Source organism: Lathyrus oleraceus, chromosome 3, assembly GCF_024323335.1.
Source record: "Lathyrus oleraceus cultivar Zhongwan6 chromosome 3, CAAS_Psat_ZW6_1.0, whole genome shotgun sequence".
Taxonomy (NCBI): Eukaryota; Viridiplantae; Streptophyta; class Magnoliopsida; order Fabales; family Fabaceae; genus Lathyrus; species Lathyrus oleraceus.
Genome location: NC_066581.1, coordinates 345,232,215 through 345,247,337, shown reverse-complemented (window position 1 = coordinate 345,247,337; position 15,123 = coordinate 345,232,215). Strand labels below are relative to the sequence as shown.

General features: G+C 32.8%; 3 protein-coding genes across 3 annotated transcripts; 2 read left to right on the top strand and 1 right to left on the bottom strand.

Annotated features, from left to right (window-relative positions):
- Window positions 1-6,013: 6,013 nt before the first annotated feature.
- On the top strand, window positions 6,014-7,151 carry LOC127127571 (3'-5' exonuclease). Its single transcript, XM_051056782.1, has one exon. The coding sequence runs from the start codon at window positions 6,202-6,204 to the stop codon at window positions 6,937-6,939; it is 738 nt and encodes a 245-aa protein (XP_050912739.1). The 5' UTR covers window positions 6,014-6,201; the 3' UTR covers window positions 6,940-7,151.
- A 2,581-nt stretch (window positions 7,152-9,732) lies between these two features.
- On the top strand, window positions 9,733-10,766 carry LOC127127570 (3'-5' exonuclease). The gene has a single exon (XM_051056780.1). The coding sequence runs from the start codon at window positions 9,851-9,853 to the stop codon at window positions 10,553-10,555; it is 705 nt and encodes a 234-aa protein (XP_050912737.1). The 5' UTR covers window positions 9,733-9,850; the 3' UTR covers window positions 10,556-10,766.
- A 187-nt stretch (window positions 10,767-10,953) lies between these two features.
- Window positions 10,954-12,871, bottom strand: LOC127127569 (uncharacterized). The gene is made up of 3 exons (XM_051056779.1): window positions 12,023-12,871; window positions 11,379-11,933; window positions 10,954-11,267 (listed from the first exon to the last, which is right to left on the bottom strand). Exons 1-3 carry the CDS (start codon window positions 12,638-12,640, stop codon window positions 11,187-11,189), a joined length of 1,254 nt encoding a protein of 417 aa, XP_050912736.1. The 5' UTR covers window positions 12,641-12,871; the 3' UTR covers window positions 10,954-11,186.
- Window positions 12,872-15,123: the final 2,252 nt, after the last annotated feature.

The following is a 15,123-nucleotide window of genomic DNA, read 5'->3' as shown; positions in this document are numbered from 1 at the left end:
ATGCGACCTTTTAAGTTAAACATTTTTATTTAATTTTAAACGTTCAATAAAATCATATTACATTTCTTTTAATCTTGAATTGTATTTAGTGTTTTATTTTTCAATGGTGATTTTTTTCATTAGAATTATGTCCAAATGTTTGAAAAGAATCAAATTTGAAGTGACATTTTTTAAGTTAAAATGTCTTATAAATGTTAAAAATTATTAGGTGTAACTATTGGATTTTGATTTATTTTATTTTTGGTAAAAACTATTTTCCAATTTATTATTTGTTGGATATATAGATTTAATATTTTAAAATAAATTTTTTTATTTACATAATCATTTTATTTAAGAAATTTATAATAGAATTAGATTTAAGATACAAACATAAATTAAATAGATTTTAAATTGTTAAAGATTATGTTTTTAGTAATTTGACGTAATTTTTTTTTTAATTTTACAAAAAATTAACTGTGAGATTTATGTATTAAATTATAAAATTGTATAATTTAGTTTATAATGTATATGTATGAATTAAATTTTTTGTATATATATCACGTGATAAAAATATTAAATTATAATTAAGTATATGTTTTTAGTGGTCATATAAATATCTAATAAATTGTAATTAAGAAAAAGTTCACATTTTAAATCTGAGTGATGTTATATTTGTAATGGGTAGATATCGGAAAAACATGTTAGCTCAAATATTACTAAAAATAATAATTAAACTAGATTGAGTTTAGATGAGTTTTTTTAAAGTAATATTATGTATTTTAGATTTTATTTTATCATTAATTTTCAATATTTATATTTAATTTAATTCAATTGAATTATCCTTTTAATTTCAATTGTTTATATTTTAATAATATATTATAGGACATTGTTATATAATGAATTATAAACTATAGTTGAAAAATATCGGTTTAGTTTGTAATATGTATTTGTAATTATAATTCAAAATAATATATTAGAAATAGTTTTAAATATTTGTTCGTCTATTTAAAAATTAAAAATTAAATTTGAAAGAATTGTTTGATAATTTTTTTAGTATTGTAATGAGATTTAATATTTGAAGTTAAATTTTATAACATATAATTGCATTTATAAATAAGAATTATATTTTAAAATTAATATTAAAATATTTATTTGCATATTTAGAAGTAGTATTGTTTGGCTACTTTGTTTTAAACATTATAATGTGTTTTTTTCGTTGTTATTATGCTTTTAAAACTAATAGTTGCGAATAATTTATATAAAAAAAATTATTTTATGCATACTTTTTTATGGAGTAAAATACTATATAATGTATTTTATTTTAGAAATATTGATAGAGACAAAAAAAAGAAGATAGATACGAAAAAAAATAAAAATTATGATTAGTATAAAATAAATTGTATCTTTATAAATATTGTTACAAAATCGATTTTTTTTGTGAGTGATTTGAGTAGTGACAATATTATCGTTTTTATTAAGAGACAAAAAATTATTTTCATTTTTATAGAAATTAAATTAATTCGCATCATTTTTTATCGAGTTATTTGAAAATTGATTAATTTAATTTTTGTAAGAATTGAATAAACTTTCATAATGTTTATTGAATTATTTCAAATTTAATTAATTTTTTAAAAAGAAATTTGTGCGAGCTATAAAAAAATTTCACATAGATAACTCTGCTGATTTCACTGTGAAACGCACTGATTCGAGAAGGTATGTCATTGAATGTCGTAACATTCTTTGCAAGTTTCGGCTGGCTGCGTCTCACAAGAGGAGAAATGATGATTGACAGATAGTTTATATAGACGCACCTCACAGTTGCACTGCCACTAATATTGTACAAGATCACCGAAAATTAAGCGTTGAATTGATATGTCAAGACATTTTGCCGCTTGTTAACAAGGACCCATCAGTGAAGGTGAGTATAATAATAACTCATATTGTCACATAATATAATTATACTCTCTCTTACAAGAAAGCATGGATTGCAAGCATTTACGCCTAACGGAACTTGTGTTGGTGGAAATAGAATATTTCACCGACTCTTTTGGGAGTTTCAACCATACATCAAAGGTTTTGCATTTTGCAAACCTATTATTCAAATTGATGGAACATGTTATACAGAAAATACAAAGGTACCTTGCTTATGGTTGTTGCACAAGACGACAATAATAATGTCTTTCCCATTGCCTTTGGTCTGGTTGAAGGTGAAACCGTTGGTGGTTAGGGTTTCTTCCTTAGTCATCTCAAAACACATGTCGCTCCACAAGTCAATCTCTGTTTGATTTCAGAGAGACATGCTGCTATTGAGAGTGATTACAATAACCATGATAACGAATGACATAATCCTCCTTCTAACCATGTCTATTGCATTAGACATATCACACAAAACTTCATGGTGAATGCAAGGTATGCTCTAACTCAGCCCTCATTTCAACATTACTGCGACAAAGTTAGATTGTCAAATGCAAATGCAGGAATGTGGATGGATAACATATCATTAGAGCAATGGACACAGGCATTTGACGGAGGATGTCGATGGGGTCCCGTGAAAACAAACCTTGTGGAATGCATAAACGACGTCTTCAAAGGCATTGGAAATCTACCAATAACCGCATTAGTGAGAACAACCTATTTTAGGTTGGCATCGACATTCGCATCCAAAGGAGAAAAATGAAGTGCAATGTTAATGTCGGGTCAATTATTCGGTGAATGTTGTATGAAAGTGATGAAAAAGGAAACTATCAAAGTTAGCACACACGCGGTTACAATCTTTGACCGTCATAGGAGAAATTTCAGTGTACATGAAACCATGGACCACAATGAGGGGATGCCTAATTTATCCTATATTGTCAGACTAAACAGAAGTTGGTGCGACTGTGGAAAGTTCTAGGTCTTTCGTATACCTTGTTATCATGTCATTGCAGCATGCGCACATACTCGCCAAGAAGCTTATAGCCATCTATCTGGTGTTTACAAGACCATTACCGTCATGAATGTCTACAACGAAAGCTTCACAATGCTAGCAATTGAGGAATATTGGTCTTCATATCAAGGGAACATAGTTTGGCACAACGATGAGATGCAAAGAAAGAAAAAATAACGTTCAAACAACACGCGTATTAGAACAAAAATGGATACAGCTGATAAAATGATAAGATTATGTAGTATATGTCGTCAACCCGAACACAGTAAGAATAAATGTCCCAATCTCGGAGCAACCTCTGCATCATAATTTAGTACTTCCTTTCAACTTTTATAACCTTTGATTTTGATATATTAATAAGTTTTTGTTACAATAATGTTAACAACAAACATCACCACAACTTAAACACACTTAAAAACAACAACACTTCCCAACAAGAAACCAGATATCACAAATCGAACATTGGTGATAGGTCTGAATAAACAACACAAACAACAGATATCTAAAGAGATAAAAGTACTTAACCACAATATTTTAAAACAACATTTCTAACTGATTACAATAATCAAACTGATATCATTTGGTCCAAACATCACTTCCCTCAGCAACTGGGAGGATTCATACAAAGAGTTGTCACGGTTTTTATGGGTCCTAAAAACATACATACCAGGAAGTGTTGCAATTATGGAGACATTGCCAACATTTATGCTAGACAGAACCTGTGTTGCTGGAAATAGAATCTTTCACCACCGCTTTTGGGCGTTTGAACCGTGCATCAAAGATTTTGCATTCTATAAACCTATTATTCAAATTGGTGGAACATGGTTATACGTAAAATACAAATGTACTTTGCTTATGCTTGTTGCACAAGATGACAACAATAATGTCTTTCCCATGGCATTTTCTCTGGTTTAAGGTGAAATCGCTGGTGGTTGGGGTTTCTTCCTTCGACATCTCAGAACACATGTCGCTCCATAAGTCAATCTCTGTTTGATTTTAGATAGACATGCTTCCATTGAGAGTGCTTACAAAAATCATGATAACGGATGGCATGATCCTTCTTCTACCCATGTCTATTGCATTAGACATATCGCACAAAACTTCATGCGTGCAATCACAGATAAGAACATTCGCAAAAAAGTGATGAATGTAGAGTGTGCTTTAACTCAGTCGTCATTTCTATATTACCGTGATGAAATTAGATTATCTAATGCAGATGTAGGAAGAAGGGTGGATAACATACCAGTAGAGCAGTTGACAAGGGCATTTGACAGAGGTTATCGATGGGACCACATGACAACAAATCTTATGGAATGCATGAACGACATATTCAAAGGCATTAGAAATTTATCAATAACCGCTTTGGTCAGAACAACCTATTTTAGGTTGGCTTCTACCTTCGCAACCAGAGGTGAAAGATGGAGTGCAGTGTTAATGTCGGGTCAAATATTCAGTGAATGTTGTATGAAAGTGATGAAAGAGAGAAGTATCAAAGTAGCACACACGCGGTTACAGTCTTTGACTGCCATAGGCAAAATCTCAATGTACAGGAAACCATGGACCACAATGAGGGGATGCCAAATTTATCCCATGCTGTCAAACTAAACAGAAGTTTGTGCGATTGTGGAATGTTCTAGGCCTTCCGTATTCCTTGCTCCCATGTCATTGTGGCATGCGCACATACTCGTCAAGACGCTTACAACCATCTATCTGATGTTTACAAGACCATTACCATCATGAATGTGTATAACAAAAGCTTCTCAGTGCTATCAATGGAGGAATACTTGCCTCCATCTGAAGGTGACATAGTTTGACATAACGATGAGATGCGAAGAAAGAAGAAAGGACGACCAAACAACACATGTATTAGAACATAAATGGATACGACTGATAAAATGATAAGATTATGTAGTATATGTCGTCAACCAGGACACAATAAGAACAAATGTCTCAATCTATGAGCAACATCTGCATCATAATTTAGTATCTCCTTTCAATTTTTGTAACCTTGGATTTTTATATATCATTATCTTTTTGTTACAACAAGGTTAACAACAAACATCACTACAACATAAGCAAACTTAAAATAGAATATTTCTAACTGATTACAACAATCAAACTGATGTCATCTCGTCCAAACATCATTTCCCTAGCATCCTTATCAGTTTTGACTCGCACCCAACCAAATATACTATCAGTCTCTCAATACTTCTAATTTTTCCCCTTCTGTTATTTTTCCATCTAACCAACGAACCAACTTCCTCTTCAGTTGATTGAAACTACAGATATTCCAGAAGAACATCAACATCAGAGACTTGTCTCTCGAATAAATCACTTTTCCATAGTGACGACGAACACCGAACATGTTTGCAATATGACGAAATGAGATGTGAAAAAATGAATCACACAACACATCTATTTATAACAAAAAAAATTCACTTTACATTGAGGCACTAGACCAATTGACATCTCCTCTTCCAAATAACACATGAGCGTCAATTGGATTGACAACACCATGTGTTGTAGGCAATCCAATTGACACTTCCACTTAAAGTTTAAGGGTATGCGTCAATTGCTCTGGCATTTATGTCTTACATTTTTTTTTTTGAAACTTGGGTAGTTTGAAAATGTTTTTTGAAAACTGACTTATTTTAGAATTTTTTTTTAAAAAATTGAGTATTTGAGTAGAAGTTTCATATATTTGTTATTTACGAAAAGTTTTTTTTGGGTAGTATAATTTGTTTAAACAGAAAGAATAATTTAGGCAAAAACCTGCCATTGGTTTATAATTGATAGATGGTAAATAGTAGAAACCATGTGTTCCTATAATGCGACATCATTTTGTTCTTGAATGATATTAATGTTCATATACTTTGTACATTGTCTTCTTGTGTATCAGGTGCTAAAATGACTTGCACCTTATGCCCGAAAAATTCTTTTAAAGTTTGAACTAATTAATACCCAAAACTATTTTTAAATAAATTTAATTAAAATAATAAATAACTAATTAATTAATTCGATAAAAATTATTAATTAGTAAATTATTCTATTCATATCATTTTCCAAAAAGGTAAGGAGAAAAAAAATAAAAACACCTAATTATGGGACCAAATACCCCTATAGTATTATTTTGCAATTTTAATATATTTATCAAAAAGAAAATTCAACAAATCAAATACCCAGATTCTGTAACCATATTCTCGCTTCCGTGATTTCCTCCACTCACTATATTCCTTCTTTCAGTTTCTCCCCACAATCACTCTTCTTCCAAAATCACCAAAATATCAATTCTCAACATGCCGATTTCTCTCGTAGACCATAACGGCCGACACGTCAGCATCCGTAGTTGCATCTCCGATCCCACACCAGTTCCAACACCGCTCGCCATCACCGTCGTCGACCACTACCTCCCTCACGACACCCACAACACCTACGCCATCACCCTCGATTCAACAGTCACCATCCAAACCCTCCTCACCTCATGCCCTTCCCTAGTCGAATCCTGGATCCTCGAAACCCAAACCCAAACCCAAACTCTCTCCCTCACTTCCCCAACCACCATCGGCCTCGACATCGAGTGGCGCCCGAACTCCCAACGCGGCCAATCAAACCCCGCCGCCACACTTCAACTCTGCGTCAACAACCGCTGCCTCGTTTTCCAGATCATCCATTCCCCTCACATTCCAACCTCCCTCTTAACCTTCATGGCTAACCCTAGCAACAGATTCGTTGGAGTCGGAATCGAAGCCGACGTCGAGAAGCTTATAGAAGATTACAACATCTCTGTTGCGAATTATGTTGATCTGCGAAACCTTGCTGCTGAGGTGTTGGAAGATCGGGCGATGTTGATGTTTGGGATTAAGAAATTGGCGGAACGTGTTCTTGGGAAGATTGTTGAGAAGCCGCAGAGGATTACAAGGAGTAGATGGGATAATCCGTGGCTGCATGTGGATCAGGTTAAGTATGCTGCCGTTGATGCATATCTTTCGTTTGAGATTGGGCGTCGTCTATACTCTAATCAGGTTATTGAATGATGATAATGATGATTTCTCTGTTCTCTGCCGTTTTGATTTGTTTAGTGTCGTTTTAGCTTTGTGAGATGTTAGTGTTCTTAGTTTTTAGGTTAATATTTGGGTTTTTTTCCTTTCTATTTGTGTTAGGTGAATTGCTGATCGTTATTCTGGATCAGAGTTGTTAAAACTAAAAAAAATTGTAATGAATATTCGCTATGATTTCCTTGGGTTTATCATTTGTTCCAAATTTTCTATAAATTAGTCCTCCCACTGTCTCAATATAAAATAAAAGTCTCTGTCTTAAAATAAAATAAGTTTCTAAGAATTTTTGTATGTTATCATTGCAATATTAAATATTTTTTATTAACTTTATCTCTAATAAATATGGATTTAATTGAAATACATTGATAGTGTAAATCTTTTTATCCTGACCAATGCGTAGTAATTAATCTCAATAAATATTATTTATATTATTTTTAAGATATTATATCATACTATATTTTTATGATGAATTTTTTACTTACATAATTCAGTTATTTAAAAAAATTCCTAAAATAACTCATTTTTTAGATTAATTATCAAATTATCTCATTTTGAAGAGGTGATGCCAGATGAATTGACGCATACTCTCCAAATTAAAGAGGTTGTACCAATTGGATTGGCTTATGCACATAGTGTTGTCAATTCAATTGGCGTATGAGTGTTAAGTTTAAGAGAAAACTCCAATTAGTCTGGCACATATGTGTGTTGTGTATTTTTTTTTTTGAAAAATAATGTACATTTTAGATAAAAATCGAAATCAGACCAATTGTTATTAATGTTAATATGCGTTTCCATACGAATACCAAAAAACTAATGTCGTTGACCGGGATGACCTAACCGACATTTGGTATCACATCCCTTAGCTACCCGAACGCGTTGCCCTAACCCACGCTGATGATTCACCCTAGGTGTTTGAGGATTTGAGAGCCCAAGAACATCACCACCACCTGCAGGAGATCGCCTAAGATATTCAGACAAATCCGCATAGTCATGTGTATGCAATGAAACACTACATCCATAGTTGAGTTCGTGACCCATACCAGAGTAGTTGGATTGTGTTTAAGTTATTGGAGGGTGACCATGACGATTGAAGGGCGACATTGATGTGAATGATGCGTCGATGAAAGGTTGAAATGATTGTTGTGGTGTTTGGTAGTCATATGGTTGTTGCATGTTTTGGTTTTGTGATGTTTGTGCTTCTTGGCTATAATAGGAGGAGGAACTGTTGGTGTTAAATGATCGTTGAGTGTTTTGGCTAAGGCAGAACGAACGTGAGGGGTACTAATATCTTCCCCTTGCGTAATCGACTCCCGAACCCAAATTTGATTGTGATGACCATTTTCTCTTTCTTTTAATGGTTTTATCGATATTTTCTATTTTCTCTTTCCTTATTTGAAATAAATAAAGTTTGATGGCGACTCTGTTCAATCATTACGCGAGCGCGTAAATGCTCGTAAGGTCGTAATTTTTTGAGATGCGACAGCTGAAGACTCTGATGAGGATTATTGCTCCTGCAAGAGAGAGTCTAGTCTAACTTAGTTCAATTTGTGATGAATGTTAATATTGTTTGTTTGCTTTCTTTCATCCTTTTCTCTTTATCTTATTTTGTTAACTATCATATTTGTTATGTAGTTATATGATACTATGATGGGTGCTTTATTGCTTGATACATTCAGTGAGATAAGCTTTGTATCTAAGTTCTAAGTAAAACCTTAGAATTGGAAGTTGTGTAGTATTGAATCAAGAGGTATACACCTCGTTGGAACAATACGAAGACTCCACCTAGAATATATCTCTTCGGAATTTTTTTCACGGTGTGACTAGCCCATTATTGTGTTGGAAGTTTTGATTAAGATTCATGACTTTAGAAACCTCTTGAACCAAGAAACCTGTTATTAGGGTAAGTGAATGTGTAGTATTGACCGAGGGGTCTACACCTTGTTGGAACATTACGAAGATTCCACTTATAGTAGGTCTATTTGGATTTTCATCATGATATGATCAGCCCATTATTGGTCCTTTTTGTCTAATTAGCAACAGAAAAATTCAAAAATCGGTAGCTAAATTCATCGCTAATTAGACAAAAAGGATCAACATGACACATTTAAAGAGTTAAGAGACCAATCTGACACAAAATAATTAAGGGATCAATCTGAATCCAAAAATATAATAAAGAGATCAAAAATATATTTTGCCTATTGTTTGAATGAGATGAAACTATGCAAATGTGTGTAAAGAATACCAAAACATTACTCATGATCACACTTATATAGATGAGATAATTAGAATCATTTATTATTGATCGAACCTAAAATGCAGATGATTGTTAGATGTAAATCGATAATCAAGATGAAAGGGAAGTGATACTTATCTCCGGTGTGTGATAGCTAAAAATAAAGGTTCACCGTCAAAGAATGTAACACTTTGCTGGATTTAGCCTATAAATTTGGTAGACCTCTTATCAACCCAAAACAACTTATATGCTTGACATAGTTAACGTTGACATAAATAATAAATCATACAATAAAATTTTAATTAGTTTTAGTAACTTCCCTATGACCTTCCATAGACCATCTAAGTCTAATAAAAATAAATCTAATAGCAATTCATATTTCAATAAAATCAAATATACACTTTCCTATACAAAAAGTATTAATCAAATAGTACTACTCAACTTAAAATAAAGAGTTATATTTTAATATTTTTATTGAATGACATTGTAAAGCTGTATATTCATTAAATCCTAATTAAAAACAGTTTTTCTTTAATGCGTAAAATTCCTTTCACACCCTTTCGTCTTGTTTTCCTCTGTTTTCACTCCCCTCACACAACACTTCTTCCTAAAATTTCAAAGTCCGCCCACTTCCTCTCTTTCTCTTAGTAATTGAGAATGCCATCTATTCGTAGAGACCGCAACGGCACGCTCATCGCCACCCCCACATCACCATCACAACAACCCTTTGTCATCACCGTCGTTGACCACTTCCTTCCATACGACACCCACAACATCTACGACATCACCTTCGATTCAAACCCCCCTATCCAAACCCTCCTAACCTCAACCCCCTCCATAGTCGACACCTGGTTCCTCGAAACCCTCCGTCTCCAAACCCCCTCCCCCATCCTCGTCGGCCTCGACATCGAATGGCGCCCTAACTTCCAACGCGGCCAATCAAACCCAGCCGCCGTCCTCCAGCTCTGCATCAATAACCGCTGCCTTGTTTTCCAAATCATCCATTCCCCCTTCATCCCTGATTCCCTCTTATCCTTCCTCGCCAACCCTAACAACAGATTCGTTGGCGTTGGTATTGAAGCTGATGTAAAGAAGCTTCTAGAAGATTATAATATGATCGTGGCGAATTTCGTTGATTTACGAAACCTTGCGGCTGATGTGTTGAATGATCGAGAGATGCTGAGGACTGGTATTAAATCGTTGGCGCAACGTGTGATGGGGAAAAGTATTCAGAAACCGAAGAGAGTTTCGATGAGTAGATGGGATAATGTTTGGCTTAATGCTGAACAGGTTAAATATGCAACGGTTGATGCTTTTGTTTCATTTGAGATTGGTCGTCGTCTCTATTCTAATCAGAATTGATTTTGATAATCCGTTAAAAAAAGTATTGATTTTGATGAATTCTTTGTGTTTTGTGATTGGTTTTGTTTGATTTTTCAGTACTGGTTATTTATGAAAACATGAATTTTCCTTTTGTGTTTGTGTTTATGTGTTAATGACAGTTATTATTGATGGATTTTGGATTGAAGTAATAATTACAGCTTAAGATTAACAAAGAACATCTTGTTTTTCAGCTTCTTTTCATAAGCTTTTTAGAATAAGGTTATAATCATGTCGGAGATTGAAAGTGCTTATTGAATGCATTACATAAATGTTTACATCTGAATGTCATGCGAAGTGATTAGTTTATCAGGATTGCTAAACAATAAAATGTTGCTCATAATTCAGAACAGAATAGTAGAGTTGAAGGGAAAAAACTGAAACCGATATCAATTGATAACATAAGTGTTGATCTACAAAAAATGAAGAAGCAAATCTAAAATAAATGCAGATCTATAAGAACTGACTAGATTTGAAACAAAATACGACTATAATTTTTTCTATTGGGGAACAATGTATTTTTCTTAATAAGTTACTAAAAAGCTAATTATTGCAGCATCGTTGATATCAAATCTGCGAAACGCATAATGATCCTTATCTCAATGATTTTGATTTATTTGGTTGCAAGAAATGGACCAAGACCATGAGTGAGAGCTGTTGGTGAGATCAAAGAAGCTTTCAAAAGACTATGAGCCTGCACTTCCACACAAAAAATCAAATAAATGTAACATATAATCAAACATTTTTATATAATAATGAACTTGGTTGAAATAGAAGAAGTTTAATTGATAACTACACACTTTACCTCTTTATTGCCAATTCTAATCAGTCTTTCTTCCAAATCAAAGAAAGGAATTTTCATATCAGAGAGAAACGAGATGGCCAAGGTTGAAGAACCTGGCGTGACGACTAAGTCATCTGTTACCATATACATGGAAGGACTCTTCATGATTTTTTTCGCATCAAAGTTAAATTTGTGTTGCGTAGAGACCATATCTTGTCTGGATTTCATATACCTTTCAGGATCCAAATCAAGCATACTCTTGAATAAATTATCGATGTTGTCAAAACCCGAGTTTCCATTTAACATGTTCTCAACTCCTCCCAAAGGTAATGTCAAGAACATCAGTAACAAGTCAGCGAAATCCTCTTCCCCCAAAGCATACAATATTTTGTTATTGGATTTTCTTACCATTGTCTTTACTTCTATTATGTTCCTTACAAGCAGTGCTCCATTTCTATAATCATCTAAATCCAATACATTGACGGGTCTTGGATTCTCACAAAACAGCTTCTTCGACACAAATACATCTGTTAAAGGTGTCGCAGACACCAAGGAGCACTTCACCAGATCCATTATCTACAAAAACAAGTGAAATTTAGATAACTTTAGTAACAAGGAATGTACAAATTGGACTCAGATAGATGAATGGATAGACAGTTAAATACCTCTTTGCGAGTGACATTGACTGTTAATATCTTGATGGTATCTACATCTTCGCATCCAAGATACTTAGCTATAGAAATCTGACTTTGAGAATTATCAGGCTTCACTCTCAAATCATCTGAAATAATAAAAGTTGCTGTTTTCGGAACAAAACCTTTTTTTGGAGTTGAAAGTACACTGCATAACGCATCTCTCTTATCTATAAAACACCTGCAATTTCGACTCCCGCCTACACCCGGGCACTGTCTGCGACGACAATTAAAAGACCTCGACTTTTCCGTGTCGTCAACGTTGAGTTTTAGAAACCGGCAATACTGTTGCATTGAGTTAATAGGTCGAACCAGTAGTTCTTTTTCCAAAGCCGATAAGAATTTCCCTTTGTCAAGATTGGCCACACTTTCATATAAAAAGTTTATGCTTCCAACATTAACATTCTCCATGTTAGATTCTTGGCTCACAAGCCTTGCAATGGTGCCTAATGGCAATGTTAAGAAGCTTAGTAACACATCAACAAAGTCTTTCCCTGCTTGGAGAAATAAAACCTTGTTTCTAACTTCATCTACCAAAATTCTTACCTTGGTTGAAGTACACAAATTCAACTTACGTAGAAGAGTAGCCATAGAGAAGTGAATAGTAATAACAAATCTAAAGATCGAAAGGTTCAATCTATTTTGATTTATTGAATCACTTAAAAGCAGCTTTTGTACCAGACAAAAGTCGATAATTGTGGGAATTGTTAGCGGGTATAAGGGAAGAACTATTCAACTAGAAAGGTGAAATTTGTTGAAGAAAATTTGGTTTCAAATATGAATTGACACATGGTATCAGAGGACGAAGGAAAAGGTATTGTTGTTGCAAAAAATCGGGGATTTCGATTAAAAGAATAATTTTATTTATTTATAATAATTTAAAGACTTATTCTTCCAAAAGAAGAGGTAAACGTTTTCTATGAACTGACACGTGATATTAAAAATTTGGAGTTTAAATTATTTATATAAAATTCTCTCAAATTTTATTATTATTATTATTATTATTAAAAATAAATAAATATGAATTACTCCATCCTTAATAAAGTATAAATAAAACTAAGTACTTACACATACACACTTATTATAATTAGTTATATAATTTTATTACTATTTATTAAAAATTGAATTAATTATCTAAATTATCTGTTATTTTATTTAGTTGTATTTATTTATTAAAAATAAAATTTAAAAACGACAACTAAATAACAACACGAAGGAAAGATGTCTTTATACAATCCTTAGACAACAATGAAGTTAAAGAAGGATGGAGAGTTGAAAACTCTATCAAACCAAATTCATCATTGTGACTGATATTTGCAAGATAATATGCGCAATGATTAGTTTTTCGATAAATATATTTGATCTCGCATTTTCAATTTGTTTGATTCATGAGAAATAATATTTCGAGAAAAAAGGGGAGTAAACGAATATTACAAGTCGGAGAAATAATCAAATTAACCACAACAAGGAAATCCATCTCGATAAACAAGAAAGAGAAATTAAATTACTCACCCTTACTTGGCCGATCTTGGGCCAGATCAACCAAAATAGAGTCTCAAAATTTTGGGTGACGGAATTTATTAAAATAAATAGTAATATGATTATATATATATATATATATATATATATATATATATATATATATATATATATATATATATATATATATGCAATGTTGAAAAACTAATATGTGTTTGAACTTTGATTTTAGCATTTATAATTTTAAATAACTCTTTTAATAAATCGCCGACAAATAATGTCAAATAGAATTGAACCCAATGCAATTGGAAAATGCAAGTTCACCCATCTAAACTAATCAAATTCTTTGCTCATATGCACTTTTATATTTATATATAATCATTTCTTAATCATTAACCTTTAATGTAAAATTTAAAAAATATTTATTTTTATAATTAAATATTTAAAAAATTATTATATGATCAAAATTCAGGGTTAGTTGCTCAATCTTTTAGGGGTCCATTTTTATTATTAGTCATGGGCCTCTAAAAAATCAGAACCGGTCATTTTTATTATTGTCCTACTAAAAGACGATCCGTAAATATTGAGTTTGTAAAATTTAATAGGAGTAGGCTTCCATTTCACATTGTTTTTATTTTTCTCAACATAAGAGGATAGATATAGGAAAAGATGATGCTTAACATAATGTAGGTACCTCTGTAGATTACTTAAAAATTACTCAGGATAAAGGAAAGTCCTTAAGAAAATTAGTTGGTTTCTATCTTGATCCAACAAATTCATTATAATACTAAAGAGAGTATAAAACTTCCATTGATTAGTAGTGACTAAAGTCAATTGAATATTAAAACTTATTATTCTATTCAAGAACCATAAGTTTATGTAGTTGAAGAACTAATGATCTTGAAGTGATGATGTTGATTTTTGTTACGACGGTGCAGGGTGACCTGCATGGTTAGCACTCACACGTTCAAGTTAGTTTAAAATTCAAGATGAGTGTAGTAAAAAATGGAGATCATAGAATGTACCTTGCCTTTAGCGTGTGGACTGATTTTACATCTTGGATCAAGTGGAATGGTTTAAGATGAATTATTCCTTGATCATTTGAGCCTCTGGCCAGCTTAGAATAATTTCCCCCAAGGCTTTGTTGGGCACTGAAGGAGCGAAGGAAAGCATTAAGTAATGTTAGTCGGCCTCCAGGATATGGTCCGATGTGAAATAGAACTGAAACTCCTATAATAAGTTGAAAAAATTAGTGGGGGAAAAGCACATTAAATGCAATCCCATTATTGAAATGTTTCATAGCCTTATTTTGACACGTGTGGTGAGAAATTTGTTAACCGATGAGGCTATCGAAATTATTTCTTGTATTATTCATTTCTGCGAGGGCCACCTCTTTTATCTGAAGTGGACCTAGCAGTTTGGCACCTCTGCTCCTCGTCGAAGACATCACTACACCTTAGGAAGAGCATTGTCTTGGAATCACTCATCCTGAAATGCTCTAGGAAGTCGATCAAATCCGCATCATCTTGAGGGTGGACCATATGCATATCTGAATTAACAACAACAAATATATGTTCATCTTTCTCGACCTCCAT

What these genes read in the sequence shown, in the direction of transcription:
- LOC127127571 (XM_051056782.1), top strand. Translation starts at nt 6,202, where the DNA reads ATGCCGATTTCTCTCGTAGACCATAACGGCCGACACGTCAGCATCCGT.
- LOC127127570 (XM_051056780.1), top strand. Translation starts at nt 9,851, where the DNA reads ATGCCATCTATTCGTAGAGACCGCAACGGCACGCTCATCGCCACCCCC.
- LOC127127569 (XM_051056779.1), bottom strand. Translation starts at nt 12,640, where the DNA reads ATGGCTACTCTTCTACGTAAGTTGAATTTGTGTACTTCAACCAAGGTA. An exon ending in TCAATGTCACTCGCAAAGAG is followed by an intron (nt 11,934 to 12,022) that starts GTATTTAACTGT and finishes TTGTTTTTGTAG; the next exon opens with ATAATGGATCTGGTGAAGTG. An exon ending in TTAGAATTGGCAATAAAGAG is followed by an intron (nt 11,268 to 11,378) that starts GTAAAGTGTGTA and finishes GTGGAAGTGCAG; the next exon opens with GCTCATAGTCTTTTGAAAGC.